This window comes from Elephas maximus, chromosome 23 (genome assembly GCF_024166365.1).
Source record: "Elephas maximus indicus isolate mEleMax1 chromosome 23, mEleMax1 primary haplotype, whole genome shotgun sequence".
NCBI classification, from domain to species: domain Eukaryota; kingdom Metazoa; phylum Chordata; class Mammalia; order Proboscidea; family Elephantidae; genus Elephas; species Elephas maximus.
In genome coordinates, this window is record NC_064841.1 from 27,946,228 (window position 1) to 27,969,273 (window position 23,046).

The window sequence follows — 23,046 nt, forward strand, 5'->3', positions numbered from 1 at the left end:
GAAAACATTATGCCGAGTGAAATAAGTCAGTCACAAAAGGACGAATATTATATAATCCCACTTACTTGAAATAGGAAAATGTACAGAGAAGAAAGTTTATTAGTGGTTACCAGGAGTGGAAGGGAGAAGGAAAGCGGAAGTCCTTGCTTAGGTGGCATTAAGTTTCTGTTAATGGTGGTGAAATAATTTGGAAAATGTGTTGGCTGCACAACATGATAAACATAATCAATGTCACTGAATTACACCCATAAAACTGTTGAATTGTCAAATATATATGTATTTTTTTACCACAATGAAAAAGTCAATTTAAGCTAACTAACATCAGTAGCTCACCAGCTGCAATCACACCACTATGTAGCATAAACACCAGTAACGTGCCTGCATCAAACCCTGCCCACACCGTCTCTCACTATGTGTGGAATCTTAGTTCGTGCACGCGTGCATACAACGTACCTTAAATCTTCAGGGACTTTTAAGCGTTAGTTAATTTAGGTGGCAGAAATGTGTAGACCATTTGCCAAAGGCGTGTACAAACGCGCTCAAGTGTGAGAAAGTCCTCTCTTATACAGAGTGAATGAATTCTCATTTAGGCGAAGGAGGGGAGTGTAAGTGTGGACGGGTGCGGTCACTTAACACTCGTCTATACTTCGGACGAATTCCGGATCAGAGCCGTGGCCGTGGAAGCTCCAGTGGAAAAAGATGTCTGTGGCGGAGTGGTGGAGCTCGGTAGTGCCGGGCGCTGGCCGGGGTGCTGAATCCTCGACTGGGACTACAAGGAGGTTGGCGGCCCCAGGGTTTGCAAATTGCCAGTCGCAAGTCTTTGGGTGTCGATTCTTGGCTCCTGGAGGAAAGCGCAACAGGCCACGTCCAGGGCAGCCACCCCGAGAGGGTAGGGGCGGCCTCCGACCCATTTCCACTGGGTGCCTCTCAACAGCAACCTCAATAACAAATGAAACTAACCAATTCATTGCCCTCGAGTCAATTCCGACTCCTAGCGACCCTGCAGGACAGAGTAGAACTGCCCCATAGAATTTCCAAGGAGCTCCTGGTGGATTCGAACTGCCAACCTTTTGGTTAGCAGCCTTAGCATTTAACCACCATACCACCAGAGTTTCCCAACAGTAACGCAGCTGGTATTAATTTACTGAGCGCCTACTCTGTCCCCGACACTTGATATCGACTTCCTCACACGACCCTCACAATTCAAAGCAAATGAACTATCTTTAGGGGAGAAGACGTGAAGACTTCGCCCAAGAGAACCAGCTACTATTTAAATGGATAATTTCTCTCAATCATGCCTCACATAATCATACTGCGCTCCATCGATGTGCTAGTCTCACAGCTTCTGCCCCTCCTTCACGCCCCTTTTCTTTTGCGGCCCCCCTCCACGAAGTTTGCATCAGGTAAAAGTAATCTCCTAGACAGCGTCCATACCATCCCCACCACCAAGCTGGGGGTGTGTACAAACGACTGCAATTCAGTACAGGGTTCATTCACAAATCAGCCTCTAGCCCTGGAGTGCTCAGAAGCCCAAAACCGGGTGGGAGAAAACCAAGCCCGCTCCCTGAGCCCCTAACTTGTTGCGTGACCTTGGACAAGTGACCCTACTTCTCTGAGCCTCAGTTTCTCCTAGCTAAAAGAATAAAAGGCTCTAGGACGGGCTGAAACTCTTTCCAGGTGCACACCGAAGCAAACAAGCGATCCCTCTCTATTTCATTCTACTCGCCCTCATGCTTGCTGTTCCTAGCCAACTCAACCCCTCGTCAAGGAAGAACACAAGTCCGGGCTGCTGACCGCATTGCCCCTGCCGCTGCCGCGGTCCCCTTACCCCCACCCTCCCGAGTGTGACCCGCTTTTCCAGGCCACACTAGCCCGGCAGCGCCCAAGGATCGGAACACAGTTCCCCCCGCGCTCCCGGCTCCCCAGCGCGTGCTTTCCGCTGTCCTCCACTCCCTGGCGCTTTGGGAAGTGCTAGATGGAGCTGGAGCAAGAACGCGCCCGGGAGGCCGGGCTGGCGGGGCGGCGTCGGTGACAGGTACGTGAGTGGGGGCAGACCAGATGTTGGGTTGGGAAAGAAGCACTTTAGGGGAGAGGGCGGGGGCAAGGGGAGGTGCCAGAGAGGGCGGTGGTGACCGCTGGGTCACTCTCTGTCCCTCTCTCAACCAGTCCCCATCTCCACGTCTCACTCTCTTCCCTGTTCCACCTTCTCCCTCGGCTTCTGTCCCTTACTTCGATTCTTTTTTTTCTCCAAGCATCCTCCCTGCGCTCCCGCCCGCTTCTCCCTCGGACTCTGCTGGGCCTGAAGGGACCTTCTCCCGGACCAGCACGACCCAGCCTCGCAGCACAGCCGCCTCCCGGAGCCCGGCGCCGGTGAAGCCGAGGAGGCAGCATGTGGAACACCACGCCGAGCGAGGAGCCGGGGTCCAACCTCACGCAGGAGGACCTGGACTGGGAGGAGTCCCGCGACAACGACTCGCTGGCCGACGAGGTGCTGCCGCTCTTCCCCGCGCCGCTGCTGGCCGGAGTCACCGCCACCTGCGTGGCGCTCTTCGTGGTGGGCATCGCGGGCAACCTGCTCACCATGGTGGTGGTATCGCGCTCCCGTGAGCTGCGCACCACCACCAACCTCTACCTGTCCAGCATGGCCTTCTCCGACCTGCTCATCTTCCTCTGCATGCCCCTCGACCTCGTCCGCCTCTGGCAGTACCGACCCTGGAACTTTGGAGACCTGCTGTGCAAACTCTTCCAGTTCGTCAGCGAGAGCTGCACCTATGCCACGGTGCTCACCATCACCGCGCTCAGCATCGAGCGCTACTTCGCCATCTGCTTTCCGCTGCGGGCCAAGGTGGTGGTCACCAAGGGCCGGGTGAAGTTGGTCATCCTGATCATATGGGCCGTGGCCTTCTGCAGCGCCGGCCCCATCTTTGTGCTGGTTGGGGTGGAGCATGAGAACGGCACCGACCCACGGGACACCAACGAGTGCCGCGCCACCGAGTTCGCGGTGCGCTCCGGGCTGCTCACGGTCATGGTATGGGTGTCCAGCATCTTCTTCTTTCTGCCTGTCTTCTGCCTCACTGTGCTTTACAGCCTCATCGGCAGGAAGCTGTGGCGGAGGGGGCGCGGCGACGCGGCAGTGGGCGCCTCGCTCAGGGACCAGAACCACAAGCAAACCGTGAAAATGCTGGGTGGGTCTCAGCGCACCCTCGGACTCTTTCTCTGGTTCTCTCCTCCCTTTTCCCCTCCTCATTCCTTCTCTTTTTCCCTGAGTCTCTGCCCTTCTCTCCTGTCTCTCTCTCAGTCTCTGATTCTCTGTATGTCTCTCTTAATTGCTCTCTCTCTCCTGTTTCTCTCTTTTTTGGTCTCTCAGTTTCTCTCTCTATATGTATGTCCCGTTTCTTCCTTTTTTGAGCTCCCTCGCTCTCCCTCATCTCCCCGCCCCCCCCCACCTCCTTCTCTTCCACTGTTTCTTTCCTTTCTTTCTCTCCCCCTGTTCGTCTCCTTCGGTCCCTCTGTATATCTCTGTCATTATCTTGACTCTCTCTCTAACCTCTCCCTCTCTCTCCCTTCCTCCCTTCCTCCTTCCCTCCGTCTCCTTCACTGTCTTCTCTCTCTCTTTTGGCCTCTAATTCTTTGTGTCTCTTCTTCCTGTCCACGATCCTTTCCCTCTTTGATGGAAAAATGTCCCACCTTTGCATTTCCCTAAAATAGGTTTATATCGCTCCTAAACTTTGCTTCAAAACTCAGATATTCTAGAAAATCTATTGTTGTCTTTAAGTGTGAAAGGGGATGTAAAGCTTCCTGCCTCATAGAGAGTTTGTGGATCTGTAGGTTACATCGAGAAAAGCAGTCAGGGAATTTTGAAAGTATTCAGTGGTAAATTTAACCAAAGACATAAGCAACTTGGATAATTCTATCAGAGATGATTTATTTTTCTTGCACTACTGCGATTTGTCTTCTGCCCTGTGTTTTTCAGATACTTGCATCCATTCTGTTTACCCTGCTGCTATTTACACAGCTTTGAGAGGAAGTGCTGGAGTCTTCTCAGTTTGTTTTCATGATTACCTGTCTCTCCAGGTGGGATAGGTTAGGATGAGCTAGGAGAGGCAGGCCTCCAACACAAGGAAAGGAGACTTTGTGGAAGTTGACAGTAGTTAGGACCCTTCCTGTGGCCCTTTAGAGAGTGTCCAATGACTGGGTGTGCTATTTATCATCTGAATTCAAATTCTTTAAGTATATGTGTTTGCTCCAGGTGAATACAAAATGTGTCCACATTCAGGCAAAATATTAATTCTACATGCTGTTTCAAAACCAGGATCTCTGTATTTTATTATTTGGACACTATAGTTTACATTTTATATTTATTTGCATATTTACTGCTTCTTAGAAGTAATTTCAGGGCAATTTCATATTTACAATTTTATGATTCCTAGAATCCTACATATTAAATTGCCAGAGTTTATTCAAGGAACGTCAAATATTTTCATTTTCTAGATCAGCAATTTTCATGATATGACTCATGGGTTGTAAACCCACTAGTCCCCTCCAGGGGATTCTAAGCTCTTACCCACGAGATTCAGGTTACTACTGTGGAGTCCAGTTGCTACTTTGCAATTTAGTTTTGAGGATGTTTAATAATTTTCTCTAATTTTATTATGTAGCCTGTTAATTGGAAACCCTGGTGGCATAGTGGTTAAGTGCCACAGCTGCTAACCAAAAGGTCAACAGTTCAGATCCACCAGGCGCTCCTTGGAAATTCTATGGGGCAGTTCTACTTTGTCCTATAGGGTCTCTATGAGTCGGAATGGACTCAGGGCAGCAGGTTTTTTTTTTTTTTTTGCTTAGGCTGCTATTTATCCTCATTGGTGTCTCAACACAAGTGTTAATTTCCTTTCGCCTTGACAACTCAAAGAGATTCACTAAAGTGGTCCAGGGGCTAAAATGTTACTTTGTGTTATTTTCCTATGATTTCTGAATTTTAAAAACTTAATCCAAAAATTTAGAGATCTTGAAAAGATAGCTTAAATAGGTAAAATGAAGACTTGGATGGATGATAATTAATGTTAGTTGGTTTTAGGCCCCTTTATGTCTCGCATATGTCTCTTCTAAGCAGCATAGAATCATCCATCTCAGTGGTTCCCAACCCTGGCTATAAATTCAGTTCTCTGTGAAACTTTAGAAAGAAGGAAGGAAGGAGAAAAGAACAACAAAAAAGGTACCCTGGTCTTCTTCCTAAAGATTAAAATTTAGAGAATCTATATTACATCCAGGGAATCTGTATTTTATAAAAAGCCACCCAGAAAATTCTGCTATACAACCATGGTTAACAACAACCATCTCACCTCATATATATTTGGTTGTATCTAACATATATAAAATGGTGAAATGTTTTGGATAAATTGTTCACTCTGTTAAGCCAATCGATATGCTGACTCGAATCAATCAAATCACCCAAATAATTGTTAAACAGAAATGGCTAAGAAGCTTAGTAAAATCAGTTGAACTGTTGGTCCAGATAGAGTCAATCTTCCTTAAAATGTAGGAATGTTGTTTCAGTCAATGATCATACCACAGCTAATCAAAGCAAAGCTATTTCTTAAAAAAGAATGTCACTTGCTATGACATTTCTTGACCTGATGCTATCTCTCTCGTTGTCCTTTTAGCTGTAGTGGTATTTGCTTTCATCCTCTGCTGGCTGCCCTTCCATGTTGGTCGATACTTATTTTCCAAGTCCTTCGAGCCGGGCTCCCTGGAGATTGCCCAAATCAGCCAGTATTGCAACTTGGTGTCCTTTGTCCTCTTCTACCTCAGCGCTGCCATCAACCCCATCCTGTACAACATCATGTCCAAGAAATACCGAGTGGCAGTGTTCAGACTTCTGGGATTCGAACCCTTCTCCCAGAGGAAGCTCTCCACTCTGAAGGATGAAAGTTCTCGGGCCTGGACAGAATCTAGTATTAATACATGACCGAGCACGCTGCTGAGCAAAGTCATCGCTTATTATTCTAAACCGGAAGCCATGCACAGCAGAACCTGGGAGGAAGGTGAAGGTTAATTTTGGAATTAGGGGACACATAGATCTGGAATCAGTTGAGAGGGAAGAAAAGATAGGATTTGCGGAGCGTGAGCAGTTTGATTTGATTGCACACTCATCAGTGCTCTCATACACTATTTCTGCATATTCACTGCCTATGATTTTGCATTCTGCTGTTGGCAAGGGCTTTGCAATTTGGAGAGAGATGCTGCAGAGTGGGCAGTTAGGGCACTTCTTTGTGGGTAAATTCTAAATGTGATTTACTTTTTCATAGGGACAAAATTATTGGGTTAAAAGAATGACATTAAAATAAAAATTTTAAAACATGACTTAAAAATCAACAATTTTCATTTAGCTCTAGAGCAGTGCTGTCCAAGAAAAGTGTAATATAAGCCATATAAGTAATTGATATAAAAATTATTAATGAGAGAGTTTACTCTTTTTTACTAAGCCTTTGAAATCTGGTGTGTTTTCTTACAAACACAGCACATCTCAATGTGGGCATTAAGTCTTAGTCAATAATATTTGACATATTTAGATAAAATTCACAGATGAAAAAGTAGATTCATATACCCATATTGTCTAAAATGCTTAAAAGTTTTCCAGTAAATAAAATGACTATATGTTTTTAAATTTAAATTAATATTTTAAAATTCCATTCCTTAGCCACATTTCAAGCATTCCATAGCCAACTGTGGCTAGTAGCTACCCTATTGGGCAGTGTAGCTCTAGAGTATATACAAATTTATTATTTAAGCTTACATGAAAAACTTTAAAATATAGACTCTTTCCCTGAAATGTTTTAATGATGAAATTCACATAGTAAAGTGTTAGAGAAAGGATTCGTAAAAATGATACCTAAATGTTCTATTCATCATGCTGGTAAAAACTGGATATGAAATATAAGGTATATTTTAAGTTGAACTGCCTATATTAATATTTAGGAAGTGAACTGTTAATAAAAATTGTAGGTAATCACAAACTGCCTTATTGGCCTAACAGAAATACTTAAGCCAACTACTAAAAAAAAATAAGGGAACTAAAAAAAAAATAACCTGGGTATAATTCATAACTTACTTCAGAAAGCTTCCTGGACTTAACGAAGAAAGAAATTTTTTTAATTGGTGAAGGCATTTGCATGTGAAAAATTCAGACTTCCTTAAATGCTACCATTTATTGATACTCAAAACTTTTCAAAATCTTTTAGCCATTTATTTCAAAATGCCTCTGCCTTTTCCTCTCTCCAAATTAGTTTGGCTGTTAACACCCCACTGCTTATCTGATAGATTGTTTACAAGGATTTCCAGTCTCCCTCTTAGTCATGATTATGAATGATTAGACACCTTCAGCTAAATATTGTATATTTTGGTTATAAATCTCAAATTTTCATTTATATTGACATTGCTGTCTGTAGTGTCAACTCCTTACATATTTAAAAAAAAAAAAAATTTCCATGGGTGGATACCAACTCATAGCAACCCTATAGGATAGAGCAGAGCTGTCCCATAGGGTTTCCAAAGAGCAGTTGGTAGATTCGAACTGCTGACCTTTTGGTTAATATTAAATACTTTATTCCAAAAATCATTTCTTTTTAATCCTGTACACTACTATGTCATATAAGCAGTTTCTACTTGATGTTTTTGGTTCAATTATGGAGCTGATTAAGGAAAATTACCATAAAATTACCAAATTTTCCCCACCAAAGGGAAAGAGTATTGAGCTGAAATAATCAATTGACACAATCCTAATTCTCTCTAGAGAAATCTCTCTGAAATCCATCTGACACTAAAACTTCACCATTAATTTTGTCTAAATGCTGAACTTTAGCAAATTGATTATTCAGTTAATTCTTGTCACATCACACCAGTATTTTCAAAAAGTACACTGACTCATTGAAGCCTGTAGGATAGTAATTAGGACATTCAGCACTGATGTCCTAAATAGCGATCAGCAAATCTCAAAGAAGTAATTCAGCATTCTAAAGTCTTAGAATTTTGTCTGCAAATATATCTAATTGAAGAGGAAATAAGCTTAAAAAGCTTGACCTCCATCACACAATTGATTGCTTTGGATAAAAACAAATCTAACTTCTAATTAGTTGCTTAGCCTATTCAGTGGTGGTCTCTCACGAGTTCATGCCCATAAAAAAACCAAACCAAACCCACTGCCATCAAGTCGATTTCATGCCCATAGACTTGGCCTAACTCGCTTCCAGGGAACAGTTCGAGGCCCACCATTGTTCTTCGCTGGCATTAATCTGGGATTTTAGAGGATATGTTCCCATAAAAAGGATCTTTAATTTGTCCTCTTATCGTACCATTGTCGTTTTATTGTTTGTAACTTTATTTATAGCCTCATACTCCACACATTATTTAAGACTCAGGGAAAAGAGGAATTTGCACTTAGAAAAATTGTTTCTAAAAGTCCATCACTTTGCAAGCATTTATGATGTGCCTAGCATGTCCTGAATTCTGGGGATTAATAAAACAAAGATTCTGTCCTTAGTGAGCTCATGGTCACTTATGTGTTACGTTGCAGTGGGTAACTGATAAATACCTTTATGTCTGTGAAGTAAACCTCTCCAGTAGACACTGGATAAATTGTTCCCCAGAATTTCAAAGGGCTGTACTCTTGTGTTTTGGGCTCTAAGTAAGTTCAAGTGAGCTGCTCCTATACAAACCAGTCCAACTCGGAGATGTAGCTCATGTGTCTGCTGGTGGTAATTAATGAAGTTAAGCACTCTTCACTAATGGAGGGAAAGTAAAGGAATTGGTTTCTATTTTAACCTGTGTTTCCATTTTCCTGATTATCCAGCAATGAGGTTTCTGTCACCACAGCTTACGCTATGTCACAAAGTCAAGGGTTGAGTCATTTTCATTATAGGAAGTGACTGTTACATGAGCAAGGACTTTTAAATAATTGTTTTAAAGAAAATATTCATTGCTCTAAGCTAGTTAGAGCTGGAAATTTTGTGGTAATGAGATTTAGAAACATTTCCAGTCCCTGGCCAGACCTTGAAGATCATTCTTTAGAGCCATCTTTTTGTTGCAGTGAGGGTTGCTGTGATGGGTTTTGACCTTTTCATGTTAACGCTTTTGTTAAGAATTTGAGGTCATTTCAAAATATTTATAATTTTTAGTTCTACTTTGACAATTTTAATTACTTTTGCCATTTTCATCTATCCACAAACTTGAATTTAACATTAAAAAAAAGAAACACACAACTGTGAGATTTTTTTGGTAAGACTGGTGCCTGAAAACACACCTTTGTCTTTTAAAAAGCACTGTGTTCATGTTTAAAATGTGAAATACATATTTATATATATCAAAATTTCTTGACACAATGTCTAAGTGAATAGAATAGAGCTTTCTGCTTGCAGAAACACTGTGCCTGGTGAAAATAATGTCATTTAAATATCACATGTAAACCATGCCTAACAGGGTTCATTATTTAATGATTCTCAGATGATTTCTTTGCAATTTAAACTGCAACGCTAGTCAAGATAAATGCAATTGTAACCTAACTAGGTAATTGGTGACAGGTTAATTCCATGAATTGATAAATATTTTTTATCCGGAGCATGAACCCCAAGTCATCATCAACAGAAGACAAAGTGCTGGTGACACTGTAGCTGCATTAAGCGTGCACCAATTATTTTGTCACATTACATGAATTCAGTCATGTTAATTTTGGGCAATAATCTAAGAGTGAAGCAGATGAGGGAGAAGGTTTGGATCAGACCGATTTCTGTGTTTTTCCCCTTGAACTCCAACTCACAGGATGCTGAAGACTTGTTGTTTGATTGGTAGAATTATCATCATCTAAAAAACCAGAGCTGTCATGTCATACGTCCCGCCTAATTGCCTGGATATTTGCTGGAATGCCAATGAATATTTTATGCTGTGAACCTTTGTTCAAGGGACCTTGCTCAGGCAACCGACAAGGACCCTCAAAACTCGCAAAGTCCATCTCATATAAATGCTCAGAAAAAGCTGTCAAAATGTTTACAAATGTTCCTTCCAGAAGAATTCCCTCCTCCCCTGCCCCAGAGAAGGCACTGGGGGAAGAAGAGTTAGAAAGGTTTTCTGTGGTTTTACCATCTCTAATCGAAAACTTTTCTCTGGCTCAAACGGCAAAAATGCGTAAGTCTCTTTATTTTTCACTTTTAACACTATAGGTTTACTACACTAGAGAACACCCACCCATATAAAATATAACCAAACCACGTAGTCTCCTGCTTCACTGATATAAAATGTATTCTTGGTCTATATGGAATTTAATACTGGGTCAATTCATGTTATAATATGGGTGTCACTGATAATGTTTTGGCTTATGATTCTTTTCATTTAAGCTTTTTGTGAATGTGAAAGAAGAGCTCACTGTAGCTCTCATGTACCTGTCTTATGGAATCAGGAGTTGGTTGTCCTTCCTTTGCGTATTCTTGGCTAAAGCAATGTTTAATAAATATCTTTTAAAAGCATATAGCTAATTTCATCCACTTACTGTTATGAAACGTTGTGTCTGTGACCTTTTACTTCCAATCCTGTCCTAGTTCAGCTCTATTTTGTCCTTTTAATTTCTGAAATACCTATTTTGCAGCTGTGAGGAGGTGTGTGCTGTTGTTGCAGTGACTGTTATTCCCCCAAGGGCTCCAATATTTTAAAAAAGTTTAACAATTCCTGTATGTATTAAGAAGTGAGAGGAAGCCTGTGATGAACTGTGATCGTCATGCTCTCCCCCATCTCTCTGAGCCCTTACAGCCTGTCTGCCACAGAGCCCATGTTTCCTTCACGGTGTTGCACTAATGTGCACCTCACCAGACGTCAAGCTCTCTGAGACAAGGGAAGGGTGCCTGTTCATCTCGCACTTAGCAGTCCCTCACTGAATGTTGGCTGGACAAATGGAGATCCAAACACTGGATTATGTGCAACCTGGGCATTAGCTTCCAGACGTATGGATCCTAGCGACCAATGAAATTTAAAGCTAAAATCGGGGGACCAATAAAAGTGCCCAACTTTTATTCATCAATTAAGGGACTTGAAAAAACTCTACCACCCATTAACACCATCATTTTAACCTAAAAATAACACTAACTTTACAAAAGGAGAAAGGGCATAATCTCAGAAAAGGAAGTCACAGTGCAAAAATTCAACATGTTCTCTGTATTACAAAACCATACATGCATGCTGTTAACAAGGAGCCCAGGTGGCACAAATGTTTAAGCACTTGGCTGCTAAATGGGAGAAAGGTCTGGCAATCTACTTCAGTAAAAATTACAGCCAAGAAAACTCTATGGGGCAGTTCTACTTTGTCATATGCAGTTGCTATGAGTCAGAATCGACTCAACAGCAATGGATTTTTATTTCCTAGTAGGCCCTGGGTGATGCAAATAGTTAATGTGCTCAGTGCTAACTAAAAGTTTGGAGGTTCGAGTGTACCCAGAGGTACCTTGGAAGAAAGACCCAGAAATCTACGTCCAAAAAATCAGCCACTGAAAACCCTGTGGAACACAGTTCTACTCTGACATGTCACAAGTTAGAATGAATTTGATGGTAACTGCTTGGTTGTTTTGACTATTTCCTAAGATATAAATATTGTGAAACATTCAAAAGAATCACAGAGTCAAATTATTCAACAAGTTTTGTCTTGTCAAAATATTCATCATGGAAAGGTACTCTGAATGGGGGCAAAATGACAAAATCTAAAAATATTGGACTAAAATTAAATGTTTTAATTAGAAAAAATATATACTCCATTTTCTCAGAATTTGCTGACTTTCCTGTTTATATAATTTTCAACATTCAGAAAATCAATATAATTTTCTTTAATTTGCTTTAATATATACAGATTTTATTTGTAGAAGAAACTTTGAAAGTAGTTCATGAATAGAACTATTTTATAGTTCCACCAATATAATAAAACTAATCTGTCAGTCAGTAAGTAAATATTTCAATAATTGTACATTCTATTCATACCCTAAAGAGTCCCAGTATGGCCAGTGAATTTCACAGTCACTCTAATTCTAAAGCTATATCTGACTTCTGCAGTAACAAGTGCCATGATCTGTTAGTGATATCTGCTACGAGTAAGGGAGAGGGTTTTGAGGCACTTTCTAATTTTGATGATTCCTTCTGGGGAAATTATTATTGTCTATTAATCCTATATACTTTCTTGTATGAAGGAAAAATCCTTACGTGGCAGTGCTAGCAGTGGCAGGCCCTAAGAAGGTCTCTCATAACACAGTTGTTATGGGGCAAAGATTTTCATTTAGGCTTGGAGCTAGGAGCAAGAGTCGAATATATAAATGTCAATGCCATCTGAATCCTATTATTTCAATGGCTGTGTGACCCTTCTTTATCAGTTTCTTGATTCGTTTATCCCTTCCTATCTCTGTATCTGTCCCAGGAAGCTTCAAGATGTGGACAGTTGATAGGTAAAGAGAGGAGAAAGAGAGTGAGAAAAACCCTTTCCCCCTGGCACCTATGATAACTGTGTGAGGAATCACTGCTGTGGCACACACAGCTCTCCTGTGAAGACTGAATCCTGTAAGGCGATTTGCTTACCAGGTTTGGCCCACTCAAGCAATAGATCCTTGACTCTGATAGACTGATCTCCAGTTCTTGGCCTTCTCAGTTCCCTGGAGCTTTACCTCTACTCCACTTCAGCTACTCACTCCTAGCATGCAGAATTGGACTGTTGTGACATGTAGAACTACTCCTCCTAGGAAATCTTACATTTAAAACATCTCGTTCTATGACCACAGCCATTCCAGGACTCTCAGCTGGCATTCCCTTCACACAGAAGTTGTTCAACCTCTTTACTTTCTCCCAGTCAAACAGTTCCCACTATCCCCATGTCCAGGGGTGGATTACACAATAAGCAAGGTGAAAAACGTGTGAAATTGTTCACTACAGATTAGTAAGCACAAACAAGCCCTTGTTTACCTTATTCACTGGATAATCCGTCCCTGTCAGAGACTGTAAATTTGAAAAGAGGCTTTGATTCCGTAGGAAGGTGCTATAGGTTGGGAGAGAGACAGATGCCAGCCATACCTAGAAGCAGAATCTTTGATGTGGCGGAAAAATGTGAAATTGTTCACTACAGATGATCTGGTAAGTAAGGTAAGTGCCATGCTTACCTTGCCTATTAGATAATCCGCCCCTGTCTATGACCCTAACCCAATCCATGACCTCTCACATTAGTTGCTTTCTGGTTAATGTTCTCAATTCACATGCCTGTTTTCCATCCCATTACCAGTCCCAGGCCAAGCCAGCTATCCTCCGCCACATTGAATGACAATGGAGAAACATCTCATAGCCAAGCCTTTGGTGCCTCCAAAATTCAAGATAAACAAATGCTCTTGGTCTATCAACACTCTATCTCTCCCTAGTCAGCTCTCTTTCTTATTCTCCGCAGAATCTATTTTAAACTTTCTCCATTCTCCTCAAACCACCCAGTCTCTCAGCAGATAACTTTGCCTTCTACTTCAAAAAGGAAAAAAGAAGTCATTAGTTGAGAACTCTCTTAGCTCTTTTGCCACATGGAAAAGGTCATCTGGAACTGCACCTGCCCTTTGCTCTCCTCTCCTGTCACAGCGGGAGTGGTATCTGCTATCCTAAACAAAGCCATTTCTTCCTTCACTTCTCTGCTTCCTTTCTCCTCCAACTGCCTATGAACTATCCCCCCTCTCTCCTGAAGCTTCATCCTTTTCCTCTCTGCTGTCAGCTACCCACCAGCATTTAAGCCTGCTCAGGACTCCCCACAATGAAGTCCTGATACATGCTACTACATGGATGGACCTTGAAAACATTATGCAGAGTGAGATAAGACAGCCACAAAAGGGCAAATATTACACGACCCCACTTACATGAAATAGGCAAATATATAGATACCAAAAGGGATCATTGTTGATACCAGATGGATCCTGGTTGAAAGTGGAGAATACCAGAAAGATGCTTACTTGTGTTTTATTGACTATGCTAAGGCATTCGACTGTGTGTATCATAACAAATTATGGGTAACATTGTGAAGAATGGGAAATCCAGAACACTTAATTGTGCTAATGAGGAAACTGTACTTAGAACAAGAGGCAGTCATTTGAACAGAACGAAGGGATACCGCATGGTTTAAAGTCAAGATAGCTGTGTGTTAGGGTTGTATCCTTTCACCATACCTATTTAATCTGTATGCTGAGCAAATACTCTGAGAAGCTGGACTATATGAAGAAGCGTGGGGCTTCAGGATTGGAGGCAGACTCATTAACTACCTGCGCTACGCAGATGACACAACCTTGCTTGCTGAAAGTGAAGAGGACTTGAAGCACTTACTGATGAATATCAAAGATCACAGCCTTCAATATGGATTACACTTCCGCATAAAGAAAACAAAACCTCTCACAACTGGACCAATAAGCAACACTGTGATAAACGGAGAAAAGATTGAGGTTGTCAAGGATTTCATTTTCTTGGATCCACAATCAACAACCATGGAAGGAGCTGTCAAGAAATCAAGAGTCGCTGGGACTTCCGGCAAACATGGCACCATAGACAGAAGCACCACCCCATCCCTCTATAGCAAAGACCCAAAACACTAAGTAAAACAGAGACAAATGTCATTACTGAAATTGAAGCGTCAAATGAAGTGATAAAGAGTTCAGCCAAGGACCAAATGGAATAAGAAACTGATAGAGGACAGAGAGTGAGGAGAGATACCTGTGGAGGGCCCCATCGTTAACGCAGCACGGATCCGCCATCTTGGACTCCTGTCGGGGATCAGCAGGCAGGGAGCATGGGAAAGCAGCTTCGTGGAACTTCCGCAGGAGACAGAGCACCCAGTAACCAGCCATACACGCTTTCCCACCCCCCATTCTCTCCCTGCTGCCCTACCTCTGAGCTTCCTGGCTGGCTGTGGTGGCTTGGCTGGCTGGGAAGTGCAGCATCTGTGCTGCTTGGATTTGCCCCACCCACATAGGAGATCTGCGGACAGGGACTACGGGAAAGCAGCTTCGTGAAGTTCCCAGCAGGAGACAGAGCACCCAGTAATAAGCGATAAATGCTTTCCTAACCGCCCCCCCCCCCCCCCCCCCCGCCGCCTTCTTCCTTCCCACTTCGGCTGCCTCTGTTTCCTGCCAGCCACGGTCTCTTGGCTGGGAGGCAACTGCTTTGGCCTCAGGCTGCTTGGATTCACCCTGCCCACACTGGCTGGGCTCCTGAGCTGGTGTTGGTTCTTCTTGTCTCTTTTGGTTTCTTCTGTACCTGGTACCACCTCCACCTCCTTTCTCTGGAACACCTGGCTCCATGTGCCATCTTTGCTTCTTCATGAAAGGCTGTGAAGCCACGCTTGACTGGGGAACCACTTCCCCGGCCCATGACACTATGCTGGTGGGATCCCTGGGGCTTTTTTGTGTCTTGTTTTGCTTTGTCCTACTTTGTTTTGTTTGTTTTCTCTTTCTTTTCACAGTTTGGGAGCCCCTTTTTTTTTTTTCTAGTCAGGCTGCACTGCATGGCTTAGGAGCCACTCCCCCAATCTGTGCAGCCTCAAAGGTGGGATCCCTGGGGCATTTCATTTTTCTTTTTCTCTCTCTTTTTCCCTTTCTGCCTTTCCTCATTTCTCAGTTCTCATCTCTCTACGCTTATCTTCTTTTCCTGTCTCTTGAATACCTGGTGCTATGTGACATCTATACCCCCTCTAGCCCGGCTATACTGTGCAGTCTGGGAGCCACTTCCCCAGTCTTAGCAGCCCCACTGGTGGGATTCTGGGACTCCTGGGGACTTATCTTTTTTCCTTTTCCACATTTTTATCTAGTTATTTTTTCTTTCTTTTTCCCTTTTTCTTTTCTCCATTTCTCTGTTTCTTTTCTCTCTACTCCAGTGGTAAGCTCCCTTAGAAATTTTTTTTCTTTGCTTGCTTGTTTTTAACTCCTGTTTCTCTCTCCGCTTCCCTGCACCCCTATTAGCACCACACATCACAACCTTCCCCCTCTTTCCTGCCTACCTACACCATGCACTGAACATCACACCCCCGAGCAGCACAGACATGGCCTACTAGAACTTGCCCAGCACTGATTTCTGGCCCACGCTGTGTGTGCCACAAATAACCCATCCCAGCCCCTCTGCTTCAGCTGGACCTGCCCTGCTGTACCATAGCAGATTGACTGGCCCTGCCCATTGGACAAGGAGGTGAAAAGTATTCTGACTACAGATGAGAAAACAACCAAGAATGTACAGCCTGCCTGCTCAGATATAACCAAATAAAATAAAAAAGCAGCACAGAACAAACAAATCTACAATCAAGAAACAAAGAAAATAACTACTGAATGTCCCGAAGACAGCAGACAATAAAAAAAAAAAAAAAGGACAGGATGGTTCCAGTAGGCGTTCAAAATAAATTACCAGATGACTTTGCAGTAGAAGAAAAGACACTAAAACTACCTGACAGGGAATCCAAATGTCTAATATTCAGAGCAATCCAAGAGTTGAAGCAAAAAGCAGACAAAAATGGGGAAAAAATAAACAAATATATCTAAAAGGCAGACAAATTCATGAAAAATACAGACAAAAAAATGGAACAATTCAGGAAAGTAATACAGGAACAAAATGCCAAAATAAACTCACAAATAGATATCATACAAAAACAACAATTAGAAATCCAAAAGATAAACAACAAGATTTCAGAAGTGGACAGTGTCATAGAAGGGCTGGGGAGCAGGTTTGAAACTATAGAAAATAGATTCAGCAAAATTGAAGACAAACACTTGGATACAACTCTGAGGAAAAATCAGGAAAAAGAATGAAGAAACCCTGAGAATTATGTGGGATACAATCAAAAGCAAAAATGTGTAAGTGATCAGAGTTCCAGAAGAGGGAGAGAAGATGGAAAACACAGAGAAGATCATTGAAGAATTGCTGATAGAAAACTTCTCTGATATCTTGAAAGATCAAAAGCTGACCATCCAAGAAGTCAACAAACCCCATATAGGATAGACCCCAAAAGAAAAACACCAAGGCCTATTGTAATCACACTCCCTGAAATCAAAGACAAAGAAAAAATCCTGCAAGCAGCTCAAGAAAAACCAAAAGTCACGTACAGAGGGGAAACAATAAGACTAAACTCTGATTATTTGGCAGAAACCATGCAGGCAAGAAGGCAATGGGATGACATATATAAAACCTTGAAAGAAAAAAAAATGCCAGCCAAGAATAATGTATCCTGCAAAACTTTCATTCAAATATGATGGTGGAATTAGGACATTTTTGGATAAACAGAAATTAAGGGAATATGTAAAAACCAAGCCAAGCTTACAAGAATTATTAAATGGAGTCCTTCAGTCTGAGAATAAACAACATCAGACCACAGCCTGAATCTAGGATGCAAGATTGTACCAGCCAGGTACCAACCTAGGAAATGAACTCTCAAAGACTATCCAAAACAAAAAGAATAGCAACAGGGAACCAGAGAGGTTAGTCTGTAAATGACAACAGTGCCAGAACAATAAAAGGGAATAAATGGTATAGGTATAGGACTTTTTAATGGTGAGGAAGGCAAGGCAATACCAAGTAATAATAGACAGGTTCAAACTTAGGAAGATAAGGGTAAATTTCAAGGTAACCACAAAGAAAGTTAAAAAAAAACCTACTCATCAAAATGAAGAAGAAAAAAATAAAGTCTCAATAAAAACAGAAGAAATGAAAAAGAAATCCATGAACAGAAGGAACTCAGCACAGGAGAGTAAGAGGAACAAAGAAAATGTTACCACCACACACAAAAAAAACCACTACAAAATGACACCAACAAACTCAAACCTATCAATAATTACACTGAATGTAAATGGCCTAAATGCAACCATAAATAGATGCAGAGTGACAGAATGGATTAAAAAAACAGGACCCATCAATATGCTGTCTACAAGAGACACACCTTAGAAACAAAGATGTAAATTTATTAAAAATCAAAGGATGAAAAAATATATTAAGTAACTACCAAAAAGAGCAGGAGTGGCAATACTGATCTCTTAAAGTAGACTTTAAAATAAAATCTACCATAAAAGACAAAGAAGGGCACTATATAATGATTAAAGGGAAGATCCATCATGAAGACTTAACCATAATAAGCATCTATGCACCCAATGACAAGGCTCCAAAATACATAAAACAAACTCTAACAGCACTGAAAACAGAAATTGACAGTTCCACAATAATAGCAGGAGACTTCAACACACAACTCTCAGTAAAGGATACAACATCTAGAAAGAAACTCAGCAAAGATACAGAAAAGCTAAAGAGCACAATCAGCCAACTTGACCTCATAGGCATATATAGAACACTCCACCCAACAGCTGCAAAGTACACGTTCTTTTCGAACACACATGGAACGTTCTCCAGAACAGACCACATCTTAGGCCGCAGAGCAACGCTCAACAAAATCCGAAACATTGAGATAATACAAAGTGTCTTCTCTGACCTCAATGCCATCAAAGTAGAAATTAACAACAGAAAGAACAAGGAAAAAAAAAATCAATTACATGGAAACTAGGTAACACCCTGCTTGAAAACCACTGGGTAATCAAAACCAAAAAACCAACCCACTACCCTCGAGTCGATTCTGACTCATAGCGACCCAACAGGACAGAGTAGAACTGCCCCATAGGGTTTCCAAGGAGTGCCTGGTAGATTCAAACTGCTGACCCCTTGGTTAGCAGCCACAGCACTTAACCACTATGCCACCAGGGTTTCCAACTGGGTAAGAGAAGAAATCAAAGATGGAATAAAAAATTTCCTAGAATCAAATGAGAATAAAAACACAGTATACCAAAACCTTTGGGATACAGCAAAGGCAGATATCAGCAGCTAATTTATAGCACTAGATGCACACATCAAAAAAAAAGAAGGGACAAAATCAAAACATTAGCTACATGACTTGAACAAATAGAAAGAGAACAGCAAAAGAAGCCCACCGCCACCAGAAAAAAGGAAATAATAAAGATCAGAGCAGAAATAAATGAAATAGAGTATAGGAAAACAACAGAAAGAACCAACAAAACCAAAAGTTGGTTCTTTGAAAGGATCAAAAACATCAACAAACCACTGGCCAAATTGACAAAAGAAAAACAGGAGAGGATGCAAATAACCCGAATAAGAAATGAAATGGGGGACATTACAACAGACTCTACTGAAATAAAAAGGATCATAACAGAGTATTATGAAAAACTGTACTCCAACAAATTTGAAAACCTAGAGGAAATGGATAAATTTCTAGGGACATACTACCTGCCCAAACTAACACAAAATGATGCTGAAAATCTGAACGTACCCATAACGATAGAATAAATTGAAAAGGTAATAAAAATTCCCAACCAAAAAAAGCCCTGGCCCAGATGGCTTCACTGCAGAATTCTACCAAACATTTAGAGAAGAGCTTACACCAGTGCTACTCAAACTATTTCAGAACACAGAAAAGAAAGTGATACTTCTGAATTCATTCTATGAAGCCAGCATAACCCTGATACCAAAACCAGGCAAAGACACTACAGAAAAAGAAAATTAACAATATGTCTCGTGAATATAGATGCAAAAATTCTCAACAAAATTCTAGCCAATAGAAATCAGCAGCATATCAAAAAAATAATACACCATGACCAAGTAGGATTCATGCTAGGTATGCAAGGATGGTTCAACATTAGAAAATCAATCAATGTAATCCACCACATAAATAAAAGGAAAGAAAAGAATCACATGATCATCTCAATCGATGCAGAAAAGGCATTCAATGAAGTCCAACATCCATTCCTGATAAAAACTCTCAAAATATGTATAGAAGGAAACTTTCTCAACATAATAAAGGGCATCTCTGTCCCATACGGTCGCTATGAGTCGGAATCAACTCGATGGCACTGGGTTTTGGATATGCAAAACCAACCGCCAACATAGTTCTCAGTGGAGAGAGGCTGAAAACATTCCCCTTGAGAACAGGAACAAGGGAAGGATGCTGTTTATCACCACACCTGTTTAACATTGTGTTGGAAGTCTTAGAGCAATAAGGCAAGAAACAGAAATAAAGGGCGTCCAAATTGGTAATGAAAAAGTTAAACACTCCCCATTTGTGGATAATATGATACTATAATTAGATAATCCAAAAGATTCCACTAGAAAACTACAGGAACTAATAGAAAGATTCAGCAGAGTAGCAGGATACAAGATCAAATTACAAAAATCAGTTGGATTCCTATCCACCAATAAAGAGAACGATGAAAAGGAAGTCAGGAAAGCAGTGCCGTTTATAATAGCCCCTAAAAAAGTAAAATACAAAACACTCCTGCAAGAAACCAAAGGAGATCTACGTAATTGGAAAAACATACCATGCTCATTGATAGGTAGACTCAACATTGTGAAAATGACAATTCTACTCAAAGTGATTTACAAATACAATGCAATACTGATCCAAATACCAATAGCATTCTTTAAAGAGATGAAAAAATGTATCATTAGCTTTATGAGGAAAGGGAAGATGCCCTGGATAAGTAAAGCACTACTGAAAAAGAATAAAGTAGGAGGACTTGCACTACCTGACCCCAGAATCTGCTGTACAGCTACGGTGGTCAAAATAGCCTGGTACTGGTACAACAACAGACACATTGACCAATGGAACAGATTTGAGAACCCAGATGTAAATCCATCCACCCATGGTCACCTGATCTTCGACAAGGGCCCAAAGTCCATCAGATGGGGAAAAGACAGGCTTTTAACAAATGGTGCTGGCAAAACTGGATGTCCATCTGCAAAAAAAAGGAAACAGGACCCATACCTCACACCATATACAAAAACTAACTCAAAATGTATCAAAGACATAAATATAAAGGCAAAAACTATGAAGTTCATAGAAGAAAAAATAGGATCAACATACACGGCATTAACAGAATTCAAATCACAAGCAACAACACACAAACTCCAGAAGATAAGCTAGATAACTGGGATCTTCTAAAAATTAAACACTTAATGCTCATCAAAAGACTTCAAAAGAGTAAAAAGAGAAGCTACAGACTGGGAAAAAATTTTTGGCTATTACAAATTAGACAAAGATCTAATCTCTAAAATCTACAAGCAAATCCAACACCTCTGCGACAAAAAGACAAATAATCCAATTAAAAAGTGGGCAAAGGATATGAACAGACACTTCACCAAAGAAGACATTCAAGCAGCCAACAGACACATGAAGAAATGCTCATGACTTCTAGCCATCAGAGAAATGCAAATCAAAACCACAGTGAGATACCATCTCACCCTGGCATTACTGGCACCAATCAGTAAAACAGAAAATAACAAATGTTGGAGAACTTGTGGGGAAATCAGAACTCTTATGCACTGCTGGTGGGAATGCAAAATGATACAACCATTTTGGAAAATGATATGGTGCTTCCTTAGAAAACTAGAAATAGAAAGACCATATGATCCAGCATTATATCAGACAATGTTCCGCTGCTATTCATAAGGTTTTCACTGGGTGGCGTAGTGGTTAAGTGCTACGGCTGCTAACCAAAGGGTTGGCAGTTCGAATCCGCCAGGCGTTCCTTGGAAACTCTATGGGGCAGTCCTATTCTGTCCTGTAGGGTTGCTATGAATCAGAATCAACTCGAGGGCACTGGGTTTTAGTGCTTTTCATAAGTAGACTGCTGGGTCCTTTTCCTTAGCCTTTCTTAGTCTGGAAGCTCAGCTGAAACCTGTCCTCCATGGGTGAGCCTGCTGGTATCTGAACATCGGTGGCATAGCTTCCAGCATCACAGCAACACGCAAGCCCCCACAGTACAACAAACTGACAGACACGTGGAGGAATGGAGCATTATGCAACGCTAAAGAACAACAATGAATCTGTGAAGCATCACATAACATGCACGCATCTGGAGGACATTATGCTGAGTGAAATAAGTCAATCACAAAAGGACAAATATTTGTATGAGACCACTACTGTAAAAACTCATGAAAAGGTTTACATACAAAAAGAAACAATCTTTGATGGTTGCAAGGGCGGGGAGGGGTAGGGATGGAAAAACACTTAATAGTCAATAAAAAGGTGGAAGCTTTTGTGAAGGTTAAAACAGTGCACAATTCTGGGGAAGCCAGCACAGCCTGTACAAGGCAGAGCCATGGTGGCTCCATAGACACACCCAAGTTCCCTGAGGGCCCGGATTGCTGGGCCGAGGGCTGTGGGGACCATGGTCTCGGGGAACATCTAGCTCAATTGGCATAACAGAGTTCGTGAAAAAAATGTTCCACATTCTACTTTGGTGAGTGGTGTCTGGGGTCTTAAAAGCCAGTGAGTGGCCATCTTGGACACTTCACTGGTTTCACCCCTTCGGGAGCAAGGAAGAATAAAGAAAACTAAAGACACAAAGGAAAGATTAGTCCAAAGGACTAATGGACCACATCTACCATGGCCTCAACCAGACTGAGTCCAGTACAACGAGAGAGTGCCCGGCTACCACCACTGACTGCTCTGATGGGGATCACAATAGAGGGTCCCGGACAGAGCTGGGGGAAAATGTAGAACAAAACTCTAACTCAAAAAGACCAGACTTGTTGGCCTGACAGAGACAAGAGAAACCCTAAGAGTGTGGACCCCGGACACACTTTCAGCTCAGTAATGAGGCTACTCCTGAGCTTCAGCCTTCAGCAAAGAACTGAACAGGCCTATGGAACAAAACATGACTAAAGGGGTGCACCAGCCCTGGGGCGGGGGCTGGAAGGTAGGAGGGAACAGGAAAACTGGCAATAGGGAGCCCAGGGTTGAGAGTGGAGAGTGCCGACATGTTGTGGGGGTTGTTAACCAATGTCATGCAATAATCTGTGTACTAACTGTTTGATTAGAAACTAGTTTGTTCTGTAAACCTTCATCTAAAGCGCAATTAAAAAAATAAATAAAAGAAATCAAAAGACACATTGCCTTGGGAAAATCTGCTACAAGAGGCCTCTTTAAAATGTTGAAAAGCAAAGATGTCACCTTGAAGACTAAGGTGCACCTGATCC

At 41.7% G+C, this 23,046-nt stretch overlaps 1 protein-coding gene across 1 annotated transcript; it reads left to right on the forward strand.

Moving 5' to 3' along the window:
* Nucleotides 1-2,389: 2,389 nt before the first annotated feature.
* Nucleotides 2,390-5,965, forward strand: GHSR (growth hormone secretagogue receptor). The gene is made up of 2 exons (XM_049867194.1): nucleotides 2,390-3,185; nucleotides 5,661-5,965. The coding sequence occupies exons 1-2, from the start codon at nucleotides 2,390-2,392 to the stop codon at nucleotides 5,963-5,965; spliced, it is 1,101 nt and encodes a 366-aa protein (XP_049723151.1).
* Nucleotides 5,966-23,046: the final 17,081 nt, after the last annotated feature.

Coding starts and splice junctions, on each gene's coding strand:
- GHSR (XM_049867194.1), top strand. CDS start 2,390: ATGTGGAACACCACGCCGAGCGAGGAGCCGGGGTCCAACCTCACGCAG. Junction 3,186..5,660: donor GCAAACCGTGAAAATGCTGG/GTGGGTCTCAGC, acceptor TTGTCCTTTTAG/CTGTAGTGGTATTTGCTTTC.